Source organism: Haliotis cracherodii, unplaced genomic scaffold (genome assembly GCF_022045235.1).
Source record: "Haliotis cracherodii isolate W230 unplaced genomic scaffold, xgHalCrac1.p SCAF_9, whole genome shotgun sequence".
NCBI lineage: Eukaryota > Metazoa > Mollusca > Gastropoda > Lepetellida > Haliotidae > Haliotis > Haliotis cracherodii.
In genome coordinates, this window is record NW_027266343.1 from 4,044,838 (window position 1) to 4,069,034 (window position 24,197).

The 24,197-nt window shown below is 41.6% G+C and overlaps 1 protein-coding gene across 1 annotated transcript; it reads right to left on the reverse strand.

The window, feature by feature from the left end:
• Positions 1–4,513: 4,513 nt before the first annotated feature.
• Positions 4,514–23,908, reverse strand: LOC139453029 (failed axon connections homolog). The gene is made up of 6 exons (XM_071234656.1): positions 23,766–23,908; positions 9,688–9,823; positions 8,677–8,873; positions 7,664–7,875; positions 6,745–6,861; positions 4,514–5,189 (listed from the first exon to the last, which is right to left on the reverse strand). Exons 1-6 carry the CDS (start codon positions 23,906–23,908, stop codon positions 5,062–5,064), a joined length of 933 nt encoding a protein of 310 aa, XP_071090757.1. The 3' UTR covers positions 4,514–5,061.
• Positions 23,909–24,197: the final 289 nt, after the last annotated feature.

Genomic DNA, 24,197 nt, shown 5'->3' on the forward strand with positions numbered 1-24,197 from the left:
TATCTTTCTACTTCTTAATTCGACTGCAGTAAGATGATGTCGTTGTACAGCTATATAAATTACAGTCTTGTTTCAAATACTGGAAGACAGAGGTATAGGATTGGTGTAGGTGCCGTCAAACATCTTTTAAAATTGAGGCCATTATAAGTATTTAAAAAGAAGCCAACACAATTATTTCCAAATACAAAACAAACTAAATGTTTTTTGGATAAATCAGTAAAACACGCATACTGAGTTAACCAAAAACGTTTCATGAGGAATCTGTTATCATGTAACAGAACACAATAATGACATGGCTATTTCCTCAATTGTGATATCATGGGACGAAAAAACCAACGGGTTATGGAATACACATGTATCTTTTCTCGCATTCCTAATCGACAAAAAATGTCTCCTGGTTATTTTGTTTTAATTCAACAAACAAAAAGGTGTCTTGAAAGAAGATGAAATTAATTCTTGAATAACAACAGTAAAAATGACAATTCGTGAAAAAAGCGGATATTTCAAGTAAATGCTGACGAAAAAATACATTCCATATAGTTCACGAGTGTCTAGGTAATCCTCAAGATAACAGACAAAGGGTTCTTGGAGTTCTCTATTCATGGTATACTCTATGCAACAGTCAACAGTCAGAACTACAGTACAAAAAAACAGAAGAAGCGTATTATGCACCAAACATTACTTTGTAAATCCAAATACCGACAACAGCCATTACAAGAACATTTCCTTTGGAAGACAACAAATACAGGTCTGTGCCTAGTGTGAGTCCACTTTTTTTTATTTTTGCTCATTTGACACTATGAAGTGCAGCTGAGTTGAAATCTGCACTGATAGAACTGAAACAAACGAGCTGTCTGTGATATCATTTCAGTTCGATCACGGCGTAGTAGCCAAATGAGTAGTGAGTGAATATGGTTTTACGCCGCTTTTAACAAAGTTCCACATTTCACACACTGTACAGATGTGGGAATCGAACCCGGACCTTCGGCTTGACTAGCGAACGCTTTAACTATAAGGCTACCACCATCACCCCTTATAACCCGATGTGTCAAAAGTGACGACAGGTCGAAGAACACTTTGGTGAAACCCACGAATGAATCTAGTTTTAAGTACATGAACTGCGGATCCTGGTGCCTTCGGGATGAAACTCTTCGAGGTTAATAGCTACCAGTACACATGGATTGTACAGAATGAAAATAGATAAAAAAAGAGCCAATAAGACTGTGAATAAACCCTGAGGTTATTCTGGTAATGAAGTGAAGTTATTTGTATAGTTTTTCATCAAAACATGAAAAACAGGTGAACATTAAAAATATTATATCAAACATCGCATTAAAACAAACATTCATATGTATGCGTATTGTTATCAAAATGAGATACGGTCAAACACCGTTGTGTCGAACATCCGAATACAAAGCTTGGCCCCTGCGTATTCCTTCTTTATTCATCATTTTCGGTTGTGTCGAACCTCGGATAACTCGAAGTATTTACGTAGATCCCTTCAACTTCGACACAGCGGTGTTTGACTTTATATAAACATATGTCTACATCGGCTCCTTAGCATTCTTAGCCTGATGTTTTGATGTTGCTTTTAACAGTATTCCAGTTATATCACTTAATGTGGGAGGAGCGCCCGAAGTTATGCAGGTCTCAGACGTTTACCACTTCGGTGAAACCCACGAGCACGGGTATGGTGCTGACAAACCTAGAAACATAATCGGGGTGAAACGGGATTCGAACCCACAATCATAGGTTTCAGGCGTGCCCAAGGGACGCAACTTCGCACAGCGAATCGCGGCGCTTTCCTCAGACGACTTGGCCACCCGTGGTGAAACGATTGGTATGATGACAAGCCAAGAATCATTATCAAGTCGACTATGGGATTCGAACCTGCGATCAAAGGGACCAATGGATGTAACTCTGAGACTGAACCACCCGTCTCTTGATATCACATGCTGCAAATTACAAAAAGTTTATTGGGAAAGGGTTTCTTCGATTTGACCATGAAAACACAATGCCACAAACTTTGATTCATGTCGTCACGAACTGAAGTTACATGTTATTTGTAAAAATAATGAAAAATATTTTAAAACATTCAAGCATTTTCTGGGACAATTTACCTTTTACTATACGATGACACGCATCCCTCAACCCCTCCAGATTAAATAATCGGTTCCTTAGCTGAACTGACTCTTTCGGGATTTCTGAATATATACTACTCAAAAGAAGTTAAGGATCACCCTATTCTTTCATATTGGTAATGTTAATCTGTCATGGCAGGAGAGATTAACTATTGTAATATGAAAAAATCAGGTGATCCTTAACTTCTTTTGAGTAGTATATATAAATATGCTTCAATGGCACATCATTCAAAACGCGACCATGTTTAGCACTGAGAGACTCCATTGCTCTGTTTCAGGTTTAAAGACGCTATATTTTTAGAGAGGATGTTGGCAGACACCGCTTTGTATTCTCAAGGTATAACCTGAGTACTAGATATAGCCAAGCTCATCTTTTATTAATAATATTAGAATTGAGTGTGGTAATGTTTTTGTATCTTACTCAATATGTACTTAAAAGATACATTTCACAGAATCAATATATTTAAGAATGGTGTTAGTAGCACGCTCAAAAAGGTTGACTTGATAGTGGCATTAATATGCATGATTTATTATATTTATAACTCTTTTGATACCTTTTTCAGATTGTTGGCATGACAACCACTTTGAATTATGCAGATTGGAATCCTTTCGGGAGAGAAGGCTGCCATACACATCATCCACAGATATTAAAGGCAAATGTCAAATTCTTTAGAGAACAACTTTTTAAGTATCAAATTGAACCATCGCCAGTGTTATAACAACGTATTCTGAAAACGATACTGGTGTGTCCAGGGTTTTGGAGAGGAAGTATAAGACCGAAATACCCCGTGAAGATCCGGGTTAGAATTGGGCTTCAGCAACCCATGCTTGTCGTAAGAGGCGACTAACGGGATCGGGTGGTCAGGCTCGCTTGGTTGATGCATGTCATCGTATCCCAAATGCGTAGATCGATGCTCATGATGTCAATCACTGGACTGGCTGGTTGAGACTCGATCATTTACATACCGCCGTCATATAGCTGGGATATTGTGAGTTAAACAGGAAACAAACAAAAGTCGAGATTATCTGGAGACAAAGTATACGATCCCCGTTGAACAGCTAGTTACTGACAGAGAATGTGCGTCAACCGGTGTGCGGATTGGTTACACTGTTTCTAGTCGTTCCCGACTGCTATACAGTGGAGGCCAGTTTGTATTGATTCCGTGTCCTGCGTCACGCATCTTCACGAGGCAAGGGAGTTAACTGGCTATAAAAGTCCAGTTTCGACCCTTGCCGAACAAGGCTGGAATTTACAGGCTTGATCGTAGCGCCAGCAGTGGCTATAACGAGTTATGTCCCTTCTATGACCCTCCTTCTGACCAATCAGATTCCACCTCTCATATCCCTTGCAATCGCTTCATACAAAATGGCGACGCCCAGTCAAGATGATCTGATCGATAATCAAAATCTATATCGAATAAAACGGGCCTTACCTTTGCAAAGCCTTCAATCTGCACGTTGAAATCTATATTGTTTACGAACCGGATGTCTAGTTCGTTACACGATTTTGATTGGACTATGCATGGTTCGTTAGTTCAGCCTTAATGTAACTCCGGAATTTCAGCCTTGTTAGGCAAGGGTGGAAAATGGACTTTCATAGTCTTGGGAAGATGGTGTCACGTGATTAGCGCCAGTTAGAATCTCGGGAAGTCTCGCGGGATATGGGATATTGACAAGGAGCTAAAGGCTGAGTAACCGACTTCACACTACAGAGACATAATGTATTATAATACAACCAAATTGTGTTTCGCAATTTCTCCATCACAAATATGAAGACAAAGTAAGTCAAAATCTGAGATAGCGTTTCATAAACAACATATAAGTACATATTGTATATTGATTTAAAGTAACAAGTCACACATTTATACCAACATCAGCTATGCACTAATAAAATTCACTTTTACAAAAATACATAATTTGTCTTTGAACTACAAACATATACAATTCAAAACAATAAACAAGAATTACAAAAATAACCTTTTCTCTAAGAAAAACAAGAATCAATACATTTCAATAAATGCCATATCAAAACATTTTGTTTACATTCAATGCAAAATCTCAGTTATGTAATTTCATGCTTACGGTGCTTGGTGTTACTTCCCCTCGCAGCATGAACATCAAAATTCTTTATGTCGTCAAATGTTTGGATTTTGTAAGTACAAGAGAAAGTGGGGTCCATAAATATGACCGCTTATATATTTTATCATACTTTTCAATCTGGGTCAAATGAAACAAAAATGTCATCAGAACTGAATTTGATTTTCAGAAACGTCCTGAACACATGCGGCAGACCTTAAGTCCCAGTATTGTTTCAAAAAGATATTTCATGACGTAAAAAAAGATACTGATGAAAAGAAGAAACGGAACAGTTAACAAGGAACGGGTGCTCGAGACGAGAGGAGCTTTATGGAAAGAAGCGGCATCGTTAACATGAAGAATTTATCCTAAAACATCAACATACATTCTTCTGCTGCCGTAGTACGTGTTCCCTTACTTTTTCCCATCAGTATATCACAATGTTCTCTAACTTTTAAACATGAGGTCATGTTCTTGTTCTTGCAGCTGATTCTGAGCAAGGAATTCACTGGCTATTCTGAACGCGTCAAACTGACGCAACTAAAGGTCATTGTGCAAAATTATAAAGAAATAATACATCAACTATAACATAGGAAGTCGGAGAAATCAATCGAATCTGTTGATAACGGAATAGAATCAACGAGCCCCGACGGGATCAACCTTCGGGGGTCGTTGCGTCTACTCCGACATCAACAGATTCCATGAATTCCCCATTTTTACGGATACGATGTTTCTTCAAGTTATCGAGCTGTAAGGAGCTTTGGTTGTACCTATTCCACGGCAGTGTAATACCTCCACGGTGACCTCCACGGTGACCTTGACCTTGACCTGTTTCAAGGTCAGGTCACTCAGTGTGGTAGGTCTTGTAGTTATCGTCCTGGTAGGATGGGTGCTTCAAGCAGAGCTTATCCCAGTCTGGCCAGCAGAGCTCCTTCATCCTCTCACAGTAGCCGTCGATGTTCTGTAGGCGATCTGCGTACACAGAAGCGGAAAAAACGTCAGTTCGCTAGTTATTATTAAACTGTTGATCTTTTCATCGTATGACCGACTAGATAACCTTCTCTCACACAGCATGTTTGATTCCCAGTCTGGAATTTGATTAATAGAGTGGTCTGAGCGCTACGATTGTCGTCCCATAATTTTACAGACTTTCGACAGTGGAGAATAGCCTCTGAAATGGGAAATATTTTCAAGATTTATTTTTTGTCGATTATATTTAATATATGGTAGAAAAGAGCCCATTTTCAACCTGAAGAGACATATAGACTTGCCAAAGAAATAAAGACTTGCTTGGGCGGTTTCAGATATTATTTGTTTAAAGGGTCGGTGTGGCAAACTATGGACAGTCGTACGGTTTGTTGCACACGGTCACGTGGTTCATAAATACTCGTGAGGGTATTTTACGTATCGTTTGTCTGGGCTACAGGACCCAGTATTCCAGACGAAGTTTCAAATAGTTCTGTCACACGTTGTGGTCCATCATGGTATAGCCAACACTCCTACATTAAGTGAGTGGGAGTGAGTATGGTTTTACGCCGCTTTTAGCAATATTCCTGCAATATCACGGCGGGGGACACCAGAAATGGGCTTCACACATTGTACCCATGTCGGGAATCAAACCTTTGGCGTAACGGGCGAACGCTTTAACCACAAGGCTACCCCACCCCGAAAGGACACGGAGTAACCCTGAAACGTCGTTACAGGCAATATTGAGGTTGTTATCTATAAAAGTGTCATGTCCTCTTCAAAATCAGTTTCTGTTCACTTGATGACTTAGGTGGCATGCAGCCTCCCTTTATTCAAAATCCAAACGGGATTATCCCCCACATGGACGACGGGATTATCCCCCACATGGACGACGGGATTATCCCCCACGTGGACTGACACGCTGTGATATATGTGACATAAAGTTAATCGGCGTTAAACCCAACTCACTCACTCTCAAAAATCCCAAGTCATCATGTTTTAATGCTCTTCCAACTTCTAAATGCCTATCAAAGACTTGACTGATGGCCAGGGAAGTAAGGTGTATTTAATCAAGGGGGCTCACCCCTTGCAAGGATCCTCTGGATCCGTGAGTATTTATAAAACATTAACACCCGTGAAGATGCGGGGTGGAATTGGTCTTCAGCAACCCAGGCCTGTCGTCAAAGGCGACTATGCTTGTCGTAAGAGGCGACTAACGGATCGGATGGTCAAGCTTGCTGACTTGGTTTGAAGCATGCCATCGTATCCCAAATGCGTGGAGCGATTCTCATGATATCAATCACTGGATTTCCTAGTCCAGATTATTTACAGACCGCCGACATATAGCTGGAATATTGCTGAGTGCAGCGGTAAACAACAACCAAAATATAAAACATTAAAGTAGAGTGACCAACTCATTGCTATTTAGCGGGTTAATAGAGGTCCATGTCTTCATATACACTTCCATACAAGTTACCATGGTTATAGAAGAAATCAAGTGAAGAAGCAACTTCGATATACTTCTCATCGTTATGAGCCATGGAAGCTCCCGGCTACCTACCGTGTGTGAATTTCTCATGTCGGGTTCTTGGCATATGCCACAGTACTTGAGCAAGCATCCCAAACATGGCGCAATCTATCTGACTGGGGCGGTCTCCCATGAAGAACTTTTTGTCACCTGCAAAATATAGATGTGCTTTCAGACTGTTCAAACAGTTCATAATTTAATGTCTAAGCCGATCATAAAGGAAGACATCGAGCGAAAGATAAAGTCTGGAAGGCATACAGTAACACGTGACCTTAAAAACACTACGAAAAGAAATTCCCGTTCTTCGCACGACACCAGTTAGAACATTGAGTGGAAAAACACACACAAACACATACGCACGCACGCACGCACGAACACACACACACACGCACGCACACACACACACACACACACACACACACACACACACACACACACACACACACACACACACACACACACACACACACACACACACAAAAACAACAAAAAACAACAATAACACATATTTATGTTTTTCCTTGAATTGAGTAGGTTTATGCCGTTTTTAGCAACATCACGTCGGAGAAAACAAACAAATTGGTTAAACAAACTGTACGCCAACAACGACTCAAACCAAGGTAACGGACGTGTCGAGTGAACGACAGACAACTTCAGCATTAATCAGTCTATATACCAAGATACCCGTGAAGACCCCGGGTTAGAATTGGTCTTCAGCAACCCAGACTTGCCGTAAGAAGCGACTATGCATGTCGGAAGAGGCGACTAACGGGGTCAGGTGGTCAGGCTCGCAGACTTTATTGATGCATGTCATCGTATCCCAGACGCGAAGATCGATGCTCAAGATGCCAGTCACTGGATTGTCTGGTCCAGACTCGATTATTTACAGACCGCCATCTTATAGCTGGAATATTGCTGAGTGCGGCATTAAACAACAAACAAACAAACATACCCAGAAATGTCGATATGGCTTGTAGATCGGCTCTTCCGATAGTCCAGATCTCTTCGTCGCTATGACGACCGATGCCCTGGTAGTAGAGTTCCTTCTTGATGACGCGTGAGAACACGGTTGTGAAGGCCCACAGCTTGAAGCCCTTATACTGTGGCATCACCTCCGCAATGCGGGTCTTGTCAGGGACGGCAAACATCTCGTAACACATGGACCTGCAGCAGTATGTACGTAAGATTAAAGGTACCTATCGACCGCTCATTCTAAGCGCTGCTTAATCCCAAACAGCTTACGTTATTGTCTAGTGAGTGACAGTTGGGCTTAACGCCGTTTAAAGCCATGTTTTAGTTAAAGACGGGCATCAAGCGCTCATTCCAAGCGATGCTTAATTCCCAGACGAATCTTGCATTGTTGTGCTATTCCAAGGGTCACGGTCATTTTCTACCTGCTCATAGCACGAGGAGTTCATACATGATATCACTGATATGTACTAAACGGGAATTGCATTGGCGCTGCATTTCTCCGCAATAATACTACAACCTTGTGTTCGAATCCAAGATTTTCTCTGAATAAGATTCTTGAATTCGAAGCACAATAGCAGTGCTCGTGGGTTTCATCAAAATTGGTTGGTTGGTTGGTTTGGTGTTTTACGCCGCACTCACCAATATCCACCTATATGACAGAGGTCTGTTAATGATCGTGTCTGGACCAGACAATGCAGTGATTGACACCATGAGCATCGATCCACGCAATTGGGATACGATGACATGCATCAACCAAGTCAGCGAGCCCGGACACCTGACCACAGTCTCCTTTTACGGCAAGCATGGGTCGCTGGAGGCCTAATCTACCCCTCATACTTGGAAAGGTGAATCATGACATCACACACATATCACGTCATATTGCTGAGTGCGGCGTTAAACAACAAGCAAACAATTCAAATTCAAACAATAAATTGTTTTTCTCATTACGTACAAAACGGGGCAGGAATGTCAAAATGGACTCGACCGACCTACCAGTACGTGTTTTCCTCGCTCATCTTTTGAAAGGCCCGCGAGATGGACTTGTCCACCGGAGTCAGGTGACTGTTCATGTCGATACCGAGCTCACGTGACAGGAAGTCAATACAAAACTGGGAGTCGGCGATGGCTTGACCATTATATTCGATCCATGGGGTTTTTCCTTTCTTGGAGAATCGACTTGAGTGAATGTTCTGAAAAAGACAAATAGAGATCACATATTTTATCGGAGGAGCAAAAGAAACTATACCTCTTAGTTGATTTAATCATATGTTTCATTTTTAGATGAAAATATCTCAAGTTAGCGATATGATATCCAAACAATGATTTGTACTGGCGGTTAGTCAGCACTCAAAGAAAATTTCGAAATGATTTTAAGTTATTAAAATATAATTTGACTTTAAACTGCTAAAACCTTTTGACAATGTTCGCATGATATATATTAGACATTTTATCTATGAAAATCAATCAATTTGCTTTTTTCGGCACAAATTTACAAGTCAAACATGTTAGTGGCCACGTGGCTGCAAATTCATTTCTTTCCCCAGTCGTGACAGAACCAATTTATTTTTCACAAAATTATCTAGCCACTGATTACTTTTTACAAACTGCTGCAGGAATGAGATGGTTAAATAGACAAACACAATTAACAATTTTCAGTTACATAAAAAACAAACTCGGTATAGTTTCTTTTGACTGAAATTCCCGGGACTTTCGAAAATGCACCGAGTTACCCGTGGTTCGACACAAGAGGATTGCCGACATGAAACGACAGAGACGATAATGAATCTTCAGGGCCATAAATATATATCGTCTTCAATGTTATTTTGAGTCAAATATATTCAAGTTAATTAAATTTCTTAAAAAATGTCTTGAAAATAATCTTCGAGTTTGTATGACAATGTCTATCACGAAGAACTAACCGACTTTTTAATAACTCTTGCTGTCCTAAAAGTATTGATGAAAAAATGTCAATCGCGTAAACAATAAATATTTATCATGACTTACCATATAAGGTATTTTGTTGAACCTGAGGAACGTCTCGAGTTTGAGGGGGAAGGGCGAGACACTTGGACAGAAGGGCCCCCTCCCGATCTGGTACAGCACCACCAGGCCCTTTGGGGCTGGATACGGAGAGGATTTCCTGCAAGGAGAATATAAGGTTGTCAACGTTGGATATAACAGAGCCTGGTAAATTTAATATACGGTTACAACGAACATCCGCGGTAACTACCATACGGTTATAACGAATGCTCGGCTGTTATGAACATACAGGTGGAACGAACATCGACTGTTACAAATATACCGCTTTAAAGAAATTTGGTTATAAGGAACACTCGGTTGTAACGATTATACGGTTATAACGAACAGTCGAGATATGGGGATACATGTTATTGTTCGTTACAGATATAATTAACTGATTGTGTGGTCCCTTTAAGTTTGTTATAACCAAAATTGTCCTCTGTGCTTAATAATTAAACACATTTGAAGCAGATCATCGGGACATTTCATTTTAAATGTTTTCTATGTTAGCTCATGGGGCAGTGTGTCTCCTAGACCGTTGAGAATAAATTAAAAAAAGGAATCCAACTCAAGTCTAGAAAGATTCAGCAAGTCTAGATTGCCTCAACTCTGAAATTAAGCAATATTCTGGGTTCCATTTTGGATTAAATCTTATTATTTAGTAGATACAGCCAACTCCGTTGTGTCGTAGTTGAAGGGACCTACGTAAATACTTCGAATTATCCGAGGTTCGACACAACCGATTACGTAGGGACCAAACATTTACTTCGAGACAACCGCAAGTTCGACACAACGGTGTTTGACTATATATTTATGGGACTAAATGAAAGTCTCCCCATGGGGAATAGATCTCCACACCCAACAGCTGGTCGTAAGAGATAACTGAATAGTCTTAAGTTTTCGGTACCTGGATGATTGCGTGACGTGATACCCTGACGGTGCAGGGCGTTGCTCAGGATTTCAGTCACTGGTTCTACTGATCCAGACTCGACTATTTACAGGTCACCGTGATATAAATGTTTGTGATTTAGAACATAGCAAGACGTATAGACAAGGTAACAAGCTATAGCCATTGACAGTGAGTATTTGCCAGACGTTTCCCACAATAATAATGCGAAAATAAATCTCCGCCATGTCATTATTAACTAAACCACCTGTTACGTTTAGAACAGAAAGTTCAACAATGTGTCCCGTTTTAGACTTTAATAAGATATGCATATTTTCACCGCACCAATTACTTTACGTCGAGACCTCTTCAGGCCATGTGTGGAATGCTTGGTTTATTATTAGAAGCGGCCGTAAAATCATTTCCATGTCTACGTTGGATGCTTGAATAAGGTGTCAAGATTTATTTTCGGCGTAATCGTTGCGTGTGACAATAAGATCGAGACATCGTGGCCCCGTTCCACAAAGCGATCTTAGAGCTACGAGGATCGTAAGTCACATACATTAACATGTGCTTACCTTGTGGTTAAAGCGTTCGCTTGCCCCGCCAAAGGCCTGGGTAGACGCCCCACATGGGTAAAATGTGTGAATCCAATTTGTGTGAATCAGGTCGCAATATTGCTGGAATGTTGCTAAAAGCGGCGTGAAATTATACTAACTCGCTCAGTTTAGCATCTCTTGAGGACCCGGGGTAGAATTTCTCCCCAGCACTCGATTGCTAGGGAAGGTCGCAGTTCGATTCCCGGCTGCGTCATACCAAAAGACGTTAATAGATGGTACCTCTTGTTGCCCTGTCTGGCGCTCGGCATTAAGGGGCTAAAACAAGGACTGGTCGGTTCGGAGTTAGTATACTGTGTCTGAGAGGGATATCCATGTTTAAACTGCAGCATGGTATCTCAGTGAGCTAGTACTATAAAATCGGCATTAGGCCTGACTAGTACAAGCACACACACACACTCAAACACACGTGCATACATGTGCATGGCCGTCGCTATATAAGTGCAGTACTCCCTATTTCACCTCACCTCTAGCCCTGACAATGCCGATATTGTTTTGTTTTTCTACAAGCGAATTTCTGGGACCGTCATAAATATCTAAAAATAGCGTTATATATAATATATTATAATGGACGATGAAGTGGGACATAAACTGTTGTGAAAAAGAAAGTCTACACTTGAAAATTGGATTTGACCCTAAAGTACAAACGACATCGAAATGTTACTAGGCTGAAAACAGTCGCCGAAACGCTGCTAACCTATGCTCCAAAATCGCAAGAATGATATCCGAATGTAATACATCCCCATCGAATAACCATTTCTTTCAGCCACCATCAAACGTGGGTGTATACTTTCTTTCGACCGGCAGTTTATACGCGGGAATAAGATACCACGAGTATGATTATCACAGCTGTACTAGCCTCACTGTCAATCACTGGATTGTCTGCTGGATTTGATTATTTACAGACCGCCGTCATATAACTGGAATATTGCTGAGTGTGGCGTTAAACAACAAACAAACACATTTATTATTCTAAGGTCGTGAATACAAACTGAAAACAAAACCAACTTCCCTGAAAAAACAACCAAAAAGCCCCCGCCAAAAAACAACCAAAAAGCCCCCCGCAAAAAAACTTCGCCTTAAGCCTGTGCTAATAGTCTGTCTTACAGACCCTGACACAAATATATATCAAATACAGCCCATGCAAGTCAATAATGTTTGGCAAGTCTAGATCACTGCAGTATCTGAAAATGAAGAGAGTCACTGGGCTCCTTTTTATTATATTTTTATTAAGATAACTGAACAACGTTTTTTTTTATGTAAGATGTGTTCATTTCAGAGACTAGATGTTAGTCTACCTGTGCTAACTACAGACTTTAAAGTATATTTTCACAGTTCATTACCGTTGCGATGTTTTGTAACGATGCAAATTCAGCTAAAAAAACAGAAACTTTACACTCGGTTCTGTGTCTGTGTAACTGACTGAATTAAATGTCTCTTAAATGTTCTTTGTGATGAAAAGAATTGTTTAAGGTGAAAAAGTCGTAAATCTATGAAAAAAATGGTATTCCATAAAGACATGGTGACTGTACCAGTAAATTACTAGTTAGTTTAGACTGGTGAATATGATATATCTATTTCTGTCATTTCTCTTTAAGTGTGTGAACTGAGATCTGACAACATTTTTTCAACGGTATAAAATAAGGCGTGGGTCGGGAATTTCAGATGCTGTCGGCTAGTAATGTTGATATATGTACGATTACAACATTGTTGTCAGATAGCATGGTAGTTTATTCTCGCAGCTCTCCCTAAAGATCTGATAAACGTCACATCGTGTGAAATTTCTAATCAGCCAATCGTTGTGGATACTTTTATGTATTCTTGGTACGAGCAAAGCATTCTTATTAGCATAACTGATTTCTGTTTTTTGGAAAACGAACAAAAACTGACAGTTCCAAATGGAGAATGATAATGACCGTTGTGCAGAGTTGCGTCCCTTTAGATTCTATGATGGTTAGTTGGAATCGACCCCGTTTCCAGGTGTGTCAGTCTTACCCATCTTCGTGGGTTTCACCTAAGTGTAAAAAACATCTAAGACTGGCAAAATGCGTGTCCCATTCGAAGCGGTTAAATGGATCGGATGGACAGACTCTTTGACCAGTTGATTGCACGTCATCCTGTCCCGTTCGAGGCGGGTAAGTGGATCGGGTGGAGAGAGAGAGATTATAGGCAACAGAAAACTCGTTTTGTCATTTGTGTAGTGAAATAAAATTCTCTACATTCTGTAATGCGAATCATTGGAAAATGTATTGAATGTGATTTTTTCCGATATTTGCCAGCCACCCCTTGCCACTGCTGAAGCGCTAGTTATCAGCACCGCTAATTCAAACCCACAAAGGCCATGTTTGGCGTGGAAACAATGCATTATTGATGAACACTCTTACAACAAGAACTGGTACTGCTCCCACCTGAATATTTTATTTCATATCAGATCTTATCGGCGCGTTCATCAGAGCTCTAATGGCAACCATTTGATTAATAAAATATTTCCATCAAGCCATTTTCTCTAAGGACGAGCGTGCCAATGGCGGAAGTGGCTGATCACGTGACGTCACTATTCATTGTGGGATATGTTTATAGGGGTTGGTGAATCTTTCATCACGTCAGTGGCCAAGGTTACTGAGACCGCCATTAGTCAATGCTTTAATCACAGCGTGCGTGTGGGACGACGTTGTTATGTCATCAGCAGGTGTGCTACTCGAAAACAATATGCTATTATCATGACAATGAGCGCCAAAGAAGTACAGACAGGATGTCTAAGATATTTTTATCTCAATTTAATGTGACAGAGGAAAAGAAATAACAAAATATTAGACTCCATTATTCGTTGATACAGAGGTCATATGGATCGGCTAACAATTGATCACAATTTGAATCAGCCTATACACAACGACCATCATAAAGTGTCGCTGCGCAAAGACAGAACACGAGTGTTGTTTTACGCTGCTTGTAGCATTACGGTATGTGTATCACGACGAGAGGTATACAGACTTGGGTTCACCCATCTGAATACCTATGTTGGGATGCGAAACCGGGCTCTTGACCTGACAAACCGGCACCTTTTCAACTAGGTACCACCAGCCACGGTGACTAGGTAAGGGGGCTACCGTGCTGGGTGGTAACTAAGAGGAAGCGCCCGATCTCTACGCAAAGGCTGGAGACCTATAGTAACACGTGACCTAATTACATCACAATTATATTCTCCACCTGCAAAGACACCTATAGTGTTATAAACCCCAATATTGAATTCTGAGTAAATACATCTCCAAGGCGCTCTTGTTGAATTGCGCAGCGCTTGGAATGCACGCTCGATGACTGCCTTTAAACATTGTTAACGCTTTTAATCAAACAAGTTGCTAAAATCATTTTTATTCGAAAAAAGGTCAACATTGAGGAAATACAACTCTGGTATTGTCAATTTACTTCGTCAAGAAGACAATCAACTAATGGTTTAACGGCTCTTCATGCAAAATGTATCTTCAGTTGAAAAAAATATCCTCAATTTCGATGAAAATGAGTCTGGTATTTCCGGACTAATAAACAATAAATCAAACTAGAGTTAGAGATAAAAGTGTGTTGACAGTTTCCTGATTGGCGTGGTTGTTTCAAACCAATCCGCGAATATTGGTTCCTCGCTGGGGTTTTCACAACGCATGAAGCAAAGCAAAAGAATCGGCCGTGGTCTACATCGGTCAGTGAAAATTACACTTATTAAATAGCATATTTTTACGGAAGCCTTTTGGGCCATTTGTTTTAGTGTGTGTGTTTTCTTGATAGTTCAAGCTACATAAGTTGAAATTTCAAGATAATAAGTTATAATCTTAATATTTGAAGTTATTATGTTTAAATTTCAAGATCCTTATCTTGAAATATCAACTTAGTAAGAATGTTGAAATTTCAACTTAGTATCTTGAAATTTCAAGAAAACAACGAGAAAAGAAATGACCCTAAAAGGCTTTCGTATATTTTGGCAATTTACTATTAAAAAAATGTGCAGATTTGGCTACAGTTGAATATTAAAATATTCTATCTAACATGTAATGTTACTAAAATAGATATCAGATACCTACTTATAACAAGACTTTCCGAACACACCTGCTGTATTTTTTCTCGCTGTTGACTCAAGGCGCTAAGCCTATTACTAACGCGTGACTTCAGGGTTACTGTTATAAGCTCGGCTTTCCTCTCGCCACGCTCCGTCTACACTATCGACACGAAAGGCGACACTATAATGTTATTTAAACATACATTTGGGTTTTTTTGTTTAATAGTCTCCGTTTGTTTATGTTGAGATCGAATAGCATTCTATCGTAGGGCACGTGCAGGTGTAGATCCACACCTGCGGGTAAACATTCATGATTGGTTGCACTTTCGTTTCATCATGTATGAATTTTTAATCGCGAAATGTTGTCACTTTTTATTTGTCAAATTATGAGTACATTCAGAAAATATAAGCCTCCCAGGGAAGATAATTTCGATATTTATGTTAATATCTTTATCAGGATGTTAATCCAAGGTGATATATAGAACATGTTCGAATATGAAAATAATATGTTCGGTAGTTTTTGTTTGTCTGTCGTTTAACGCCGCACTCAGCAGTATTCCAGCTATGTAACGGCGGTCTGTAAATGATCGAGTCTGGACCAGTCAATTTAGTGATTGACATCACGAGCATCGATCTCTACAATTGGTGTACGATGACATGGATCAACCAAGTCAGCGAACATGACCACCCAATCCAGTTAGTCGCCTCATACGACAAGCATGGGTTGCTGAAGACCAAGTCTAACCGGTTCACGTGTCTGTTCAGTAGAACTGAAGAGGAATGCAAATTCTGGAGTGCTCAGCTCTACCATCCTATATTCATTCCCTTCTCAGCTCTTCTAGCCTATACCCATCCCCTCCTCAGCTCTAGCAGCCAATACTCATCCCCTTCTCAGCTCCAGCAGCCTATACTCATCCCCTTCTCAGCTCTAGCAGCCTATACTTATCCCCTTCTCAGCCCAGCAGCCTATACTCATCCCCTTCTCAGCTCTAGCAGCCTATACTTATCCCCTTCTCAGCCCAGCAGCCTATACTCATCCCCTTCTCAGCTCCAGCAGCCTATACTCATCCCCTTCTCAGCTCTAGCAGCCTATACTTATCCCCTTCTCAGCCCAGCAGCCTATACTTATCCCCTTCTCAGCCCAGCAGCCTATACTCATCCCCTTCTCAGCTCCAGCAGCCTATACTCATCCCCTTCTCAGCTCTAGCAGCCTATACTTATCCCCTTCTCAGCCCAGCAGCCTACACTCGTCCCCATCTCAGCACTAGCAGTCTATACTCATCCCCTTCTCAGCTCCAGCAGCCTATACTCATCCCCTTCTCAGCTCTAGCAGCCTATACTTATCCCCTTCTCAGCCCAGCAGCCTATACTTATCCCCTTCTCAGCCCAGCAGCCTATACTCATCCCCTTCTCAGCCCAGCAGCCATTACTCACCCCCTTCTTCCCTTCTCCACATGGGTAAAAGGCTCATGTCAGTCACGTTTCTATGATGTCTCCCGCTTTGATGTTGCCGGACTATTGTCAACAGTTCTGTTGTTGTCACCTTCTGATGGCCACCAGAAATGTAACATTATCAATTTTTTTATCTCCACATGTGGAGGGGTGATCTCCCCTGGTGTGGATGTGATATGGCCACACAGTAGACACATCAAGACAGGTTGGATTGAAAATCAGGAAACACTCACCAATTGGATTATCATTGCCGGCTGTCCCCTGTAACTGTTTTCCACATTGCGTGTACAGGGCACCATGTGTCTGTCACATGATAGTTAAACAAGACTGAGATTGTGGTGTTGGGAGGGGAGAGTGTCTTGGAGTTCTCGTATCTTTAAAGGAAGCTTAAGAAAACTTACCATTCTAGGTTGGTTGGTTTGTTGTTTAACGCCTCACTCAGCAATATTCCAGCTATATTACGGCGGTCTGTAACCTGACGGCGGTCTGGACCAGACAATCCAGTGATTAATATCATGAGCATCGATCCGAGCCATTGGGATCGATAACATGCATCAACCAAGTCAGCAAGCCTGACCATCCGATCCCGTTTGTTGCCTTTTACGACAAGCATAGTCACCTTTTACGGCAAGCGTGGGTTGCTGAAGACCTATTCTTCCCCGGAATCTTCACGAGTCTACCATTCTAGGCCATATTGGTTTTCACATTGCGTGTGTCACGTACCGGATGTCTGTCTTAAATGACACTATGTTGGACAAGATGGAGATTGTTTTCCGGGTTGGGGTGGGGGTGGGGATGGGGGTGGGGGTGAGGGTGGGGTGTGTGTTTGTGTGTAGATCGGATATATGTTCAGCTACAGCGATATATAGTAAAGTACATTTATCATTTGTAATTTTCACGCTATATTTCGAATGGAATGTACGCCTTAAGTTAACTTACAAGCATTCTGGACCACCGAGTCACTTTAGCCCCGCGTTCATCTCCACATGGTGCTCTGTGGCGAGTGTGTGCGTCCTGGAATGCTTTTAACGCCGCGGTCAGCACAGATGTGGAAATCAAACCTTGACAAACCAAACCAGTGACTGATAGCACGAGCAGCGATCCACGCGATAAGCCAGGTTACGTGTCTAACCAACCGATCCCCATTTTAGACGCCTCTTACGAAACTAAAACCGACCAAACCCTTCCATAATCATAAGAAATGTGTTACGTTGAACGATTCCCACTATATCATTAGCTCGTGTTTATCAGTCACTATCAAATAGTGATGATACCAGGTGTTCGCGAACAGGTGAGCGTATCCTGCCCCACCAGTGGCACCCGTCATAAACACATTCAAAGGCAAGTCAATTGGTCACCAGAAAACAGGCGGGAACAGATTGGCTATGTGACAATTATTGAACGATATCATATCATCGATTAACTCAAACTAAACCTTTAGGCCAAATTCCCTTGTTTTGGCCAGCATTGGGTACTGGGGTCCTTTACTGATCAGGAATATCACAGCTAGGCTGGGGTGTGAGTGAGTGAGTGAGTGAGTGAGTGAGTGAGTGGACGGGTGAGTGAGAGTGGAATGTAACTTTTTATCTGGCACACCAGCAACACCGTAGCATCCTGTGAGCTGAAGGGAATACTAAATGGACATTTTAATAAAGAGTGAGTGAGTGAGTGAGTGAGTTTCATGTAACGTCGCTTTCAACATAACTTCCATTTTATTACTGTGTGTCATTGACGTTTATGAAATTTTGTGAGAACCACGAGCACTGGAATAGTGCTGACAAACCAAGAAACATAAGCAGGGTGAATCTGGAATTTGAACCCGCGACCATAAGTTCCTGGCATGACTAGGGGACGCAACTCATCCTCATCTTACCCATGTTACGTTTTAACAAGGGGATGATCGACGACTGCGGCTGCCTCAGACCAATAAAAGCAAATTTCTGGACAATGAACAAAACACGACTGATACCCCTTGGAAATACACATTCAAAAGGATCCGATTCAATTCACCGATAAGTAACGGTGTTCACAACGGCTTGACTGGGTCACCCTGACCCAGCCTGGACGACGGAATTCAGACAGCGCCATAAAAAGTGAATAAAACGGTTTTACCTTGACCTCTTTGGCTTTCTGTGGCTATCCATTCGAGACCGATGTCAAACTAACACGACACATGTCAGTGCGCATGCGTGTTGAGGTTATGAGGATTTAGGTTTAATGGGAGGGTGTTTGCTAAAGAAGGGATAAGATCAAATGGCTTTTCATACAAGGATTTTGATGAGTGGTAGGGCTGTAGGGTACGTAGTGTCTCTCATAGTCTTGATTCAGTCAAGTCCGTTGTCATGTCATTGAAATAGTTGTTAGCTAAATATTTTTAGTTGGTGTTGAACACCACACTCGTCAATGTTCCAGTTATTTTACGGCAATCTGTAAATAGTCGAGTTTGAACCAAACCAACCAGTGATTAACATTGTCTTGTTTGTTTGCTGTTTAACACCGCACTCAGCAATATTCCAGCTATATGACGGAGGTCTATAAATAATCGAGTCTGGACCAGACAATCCAGTGATTGATTTCATGAGCATCGATCCACGCAATTGGGATACGATGACATGCATCAACCAAGTCAGAGAGCCTGACCGCCTGATCCCTCTTACGACAAGCATAGTCGCCTTTTACGGCAAGCATGGGTTGCTGAAGACCTATTCTACCCGGATCTTGTTGTTTTATGGGGTGGTTGTGAATTAAGTTCTGGATGGCGATGAAGATAGGCATTGAGCATAAGATTCGGATGGGTTGAATGTTGAGATGTGGAATAATATGGTTTTGAGATACGGATGGGAGATATGTATCACTTGCAGTATGTAAGATATTTTTTGTTGAGGGGAAAGGTGCTCGATGGCTTGAGTAAAGTCGGCTTAAACGCCATTTTGAAAAACACATTTCAGTATTACCACACCGCTTTAACTAATTGCGCACGGGGAACCTGAAGGCCATAGACGTTTAATACCTCGGTAATACCAACGAGCACGGTATGATGCTGGCAAACAAAGGATCACAATGGAAGCCAATCTGATATTTCTGTTCAGAGGCAAGCGGATCCTAACACAGGTAAAGGACGCAATTATGCAACCTGGTTCCCTAGTTAGGCTGCGCTTGCGCTAGTGTCGCCTACCCATGTTATCAGGCTGCATAATTAAGGATCTTGAGGATGAATGGGCATTCGTGACCAACTCGTGTTATTTTTTTTATTTTACATATGTCTTGCATCTAAAAATATACAAAAGACACAGTTAAATGTGTTCAATCATACTCTATAATTCCGCACGTCCCGATGTGCTTTAAATTGCATCTGAAATGTTTCAAATGTATGGGGAAAATGTGTGAACCATTACGCAACGAGTTGACAATTGTTTTAGGTATGCCCGTTTGCGCTAAGACGGAACCCGGTCGCAAAAATGGCCACGAGAGGGGCACGAGTCGCTATTCGGCTTGTCCCGGAATAACACGAGTTGGTCACCAATGCATTCATCGATAGGGGGACGAGTCTCCTTGTAGGTTACGGAAAGGGGCGAGTGGTGGTGAATGGACCCATGGACCGCCAATTGTTCGCACGAAGTATGAGAAAAACCAGGTTTTGTAGTTGGAATTAAATATCCCCATTTTCAAGAAGCTACACTGATTGTTAGTTAGTTTGCTTTTGTTTGTTTGTTGATTAACGCCGCACCCAGCATTATTCCAGCTACATGAACGCGGTCTGTTAATAATCGAGTCTGGACCAGTGATTGACATCATGAGCATCCATCTACGCAATTGGGATACGATGACATGCATTAACCAAGTCAGCGAGCCTGACCATCGAAATCCCGTTAGTCGTCTCTTACCACAAGTAATCGACCTATTCTACCCCTAGTGTACCCGAACTCACGAGTCTGGGCCGTCAATGCCTCTGGCGAAGGGTAAAACAGCATATACGTTGAAATAAGATTAGGTTTCAGATGACGGCTGAACTGCGTGTGTTGCAAACCTACAATCAAGGTTGGGACAAAAAGGATGCTGTCTTTTACAATGATCCCTATAAACACTGAGCGGAGACAGGGAAATTGCTTCCAATTTAGCCGACAGTCCAGATGGTTGACGTCCAGCTGACCTGCAATGGCTGTGCAATCTGATACGCTCACATTAAACAGGAAGCCCGTGGACACTTGCTATAGTGGCATGTTGGTTCATGGAACGGTCATTGAGATAAAGCTTCAGAATTTCCATCAAAACTTCTGGGTTGATGATACAGATATCAAAGACGTCGTGGTATCAGAAGCCCCACAGGGCCCGTGTTCAGTTCCGTCAATCAAGTAGAATGATATGCTTGTAAGTCTTCCAATAAAGACACGTGGGTGAGCAATTGCGTAGAGGAATCAAAGGGGTGCGGAAGTTGATCTTGATTGTGTTATTGTTCAAAATATGTAGATATCGAGACGTGTAGGTGCTAGCTAAAATGCTTGTCGTAAGAGGCGACTAACGGGATCGGTTGGTCAGGCTCGCTGACTTGGTTGATGCATATCATCGATCCCAATTGCGTGGATCGATGCTCATGATATTAATCACTGGACTGTCTGGTCCAGACTCGATTATTTACAGACCGTCGTCATATAGCTGGAATATATTACGGCGTTTAACAATAGTCAAACACATAAACAAGGATTTGGTTGACACGCACGCACGCACGCACATTACTGCATCGTTATAGTGACACTGTGCATATGACATAGGAGGGACGTTTAGGGTAATGTTTGTTTGAGTGAGAAATATTTTTCTTTCACCGCCTCCAGGACCCACAACACATTATCTTTTAAAACATGTAGTACATGTGAACAGTGAGCGTTTTTTTCTTTCAAATGCTCAGCAAAACGTATCGTCAGATTCAACTCACTCATTTAATACCAGGGACTCCCTCTCCATTCGAGAAGGGTATTAAATTACATTAACCATCGTTTAGTTGTAAACAACACACTCATTTTGTCCGGAGGAACAGTGAAATGGTCTACAGTCTGTCTCCCAGACCAAGAGAATAAATATAAAAAAGGGCTCCAATTAGAATGTATGGGAAAGATTCGATTGCCTCAGCTCTAGGATTAAGCATTGTTGTGGGCTACATTTAGGCATTAATTTTGTTATTTTGTAGATATATTTTTTTAAAAAGGTAAATTTATTTCGGAGGGACTTAGTGTCAGTCTAAATGGTCTACTACACCCAAACTTACCACAAGGAGGGGGTGTACAGTTTGAACTTCTGTTAATCGCCTGGGCAATCACAATAAAATATAAGTCATCATCTGTTGCGCGTATTTTGAAATTTGACTTTTTTTATCTGAGCAAACAGAGAAAGTGCAAAATAGAGTTGTGAAAAACAAAACGACGGGGGACACTGACATTTCGGCTAAATACCGGAAGATTGCGATAATGCACGAACTTAACGTATGTTTCCGTCACGTAATCGGTTGTTTCCGTATCAAGTAGAAATGTCAACAGTATAGCCTCGTATTGCTTCCTATGAGCTGAAGTGGGGCTTTTTAGAAAAATATTCACGTAATTTGACTTGATATATATTCTAATAGAAACGTGGTAAAACAGATAGATTGAAAATGCAGATGTTTTAGGTGTGTCCGTTTTTAACATTTTACTGAACGTGTGTATCGTGACAATGATGTACACGAGGATGTTAAAGGTACTGTCAAGGTTACATCATCTGCTGCTGTGTTTTAACCATGTGTTTCTCGTTATTTATTTGAATAACAGTTCTATGCTACCGAAATTTATGATGGCTGATTATTGTCATATCTTACTGGGGTGATTGGGTAGCCTTGTGGTTAAAGCGTTCGCTCGTTACGCCGAAGACCCGGGTTCGATTCCCGAAGTGACTACTATGTGTGAAGCCCATTTCTGGTGAACCCCGCCGTGATATTGCTGGAATATTGCTAAAGGCGGCGTAAAACCATACTCACTCACTTATATCTTACCCAATCGAATGCTTAGTGGAGCTAGGACGGGAAGCGCGGGTCCTCGGGCCGATGGGTCCTGAGTAGGACCCGGGTACCCACATGACTACCCGGACCCGTGGTTAGTCACGTGATATACTGTTTAATGACATTAACAATGAAACTCCATGGTTACAATACAAGTATAGATTATGTTCACATTTCTTTCTGACTTTGCAATCATTCCTTCAGTATATATGTTTCAGTAAGGATAAAGCGTCTATCAACTCCAGTGTATGCATGATCAGGGCCCCGTTCCACAAAGCGATCTTAGTGCTAAGACTGCCGTACGTCTATGTTGTAGTATGGAAGTTACGATCGTCTTAGCGCTACGATCGCTCTGTGGAACGGGGCCCTGGCCGTTTTAAACGTGTATCAACAAAGTTTTGCCAGGACTGAGGACCGCCATAATGAATTTGTGCCACAGCGGTTTGCTGACCATTGTGACGTCAAGGTTATCGATCAAATGACATCACTAATCGCACTGAAGCTGTTAGCTGTACTTATTGCACTAAAGACTTTCGTTATTACAGTTCACAAACTGAAAAAGTTGAAGGAATCATTTTGAAAGATAAATAGAATACATAATATATCAACATTCGTCGATAACGTTTATAAATCATTGGCAGGGCTCGTAGTTTTATACCTGATATTAATAGACACGAGAGTGTTTTTGTTTGTTTAACGCCTCACAACATTCCAGCTACATGACGGCGGTCTGTAAATAAGCAAGTCTGGGCCAGACAATTCAGTGATTGACATCATAAGCACCGATCTACGCTATTGGAATACGATGACATGCATCAACCAAGTCAGGGAGCCTGACCATCCGATCCCGGTAGTCGGCTCTCATGACAAGCGACAAGAGACACGAGAGTAAAATTTCTGAAGACATTTATCATATTCTTCATCCCGATACAAATAGAGTACACGGATAGTAAATTCGTCTCTCATACACGTCCAAGCATCATATCGGTATTAGTACACCCCTTCGGGCTTTCCTCCCACACTGGGCATTCTGTCGCCTACGGGCTGGACCATATACCCTTCGTGGCTGCTGAAGTCATGCCGGGACACGCTGAATGGTATTCTTCGTCAGTCATTGCCATCAATTGGCCATCCTCGCCCTTTCCGTAACCGCAAAAAGTGCCATCATTCGTCACCACTCGCATATTTCCGTAACCTACAAGGCTTGGATTGGTACGAATTGGTTACAATGGAACCCGACTCTCCAGTTGCCTTGTCCTGGAATGGCACGAGCTGTTCACGAATGTCATTACCATTAGTACCAGGTTACGGAAAGATGCGAGTAGTTACGAATATATGACTTCCTTTCTGTTACCGACGAATCGCTTTTCGGCTTGTCCCAGAATGACACGAATTAGTTACAAATTGCTTTTCTTTGGCTAAGGGGAGACAATTGGTAACGAATAGAATCATAAGCGAAAGAACATACAAACA

Excerpts from the sequence above, each read along its gene's own strand:
- LOC139453029 (XM_071234656.1), bottom strand. The coding sequence starts at position 23,908 with ATGCGAGTGGTGACGAATGATGGCACTTTTTGCGGTTACGGAAAGGGC. Across the intron at positions 9,824-23,765 it reads AAGGGTATATGGTCCAGCCC|GAAATCCTCTCCGTATCCAG; the intron begins GTAGGCGACAGA and ends TTCTCCTTGCAG. Across the intron at positions 8,874-9,687 it reads TCAACAAAATACCTTATATG|AACATTCACTCAAGTCGATT; the intron begins GTAAGTCATGAT and ends TGTCTTTTTCAG.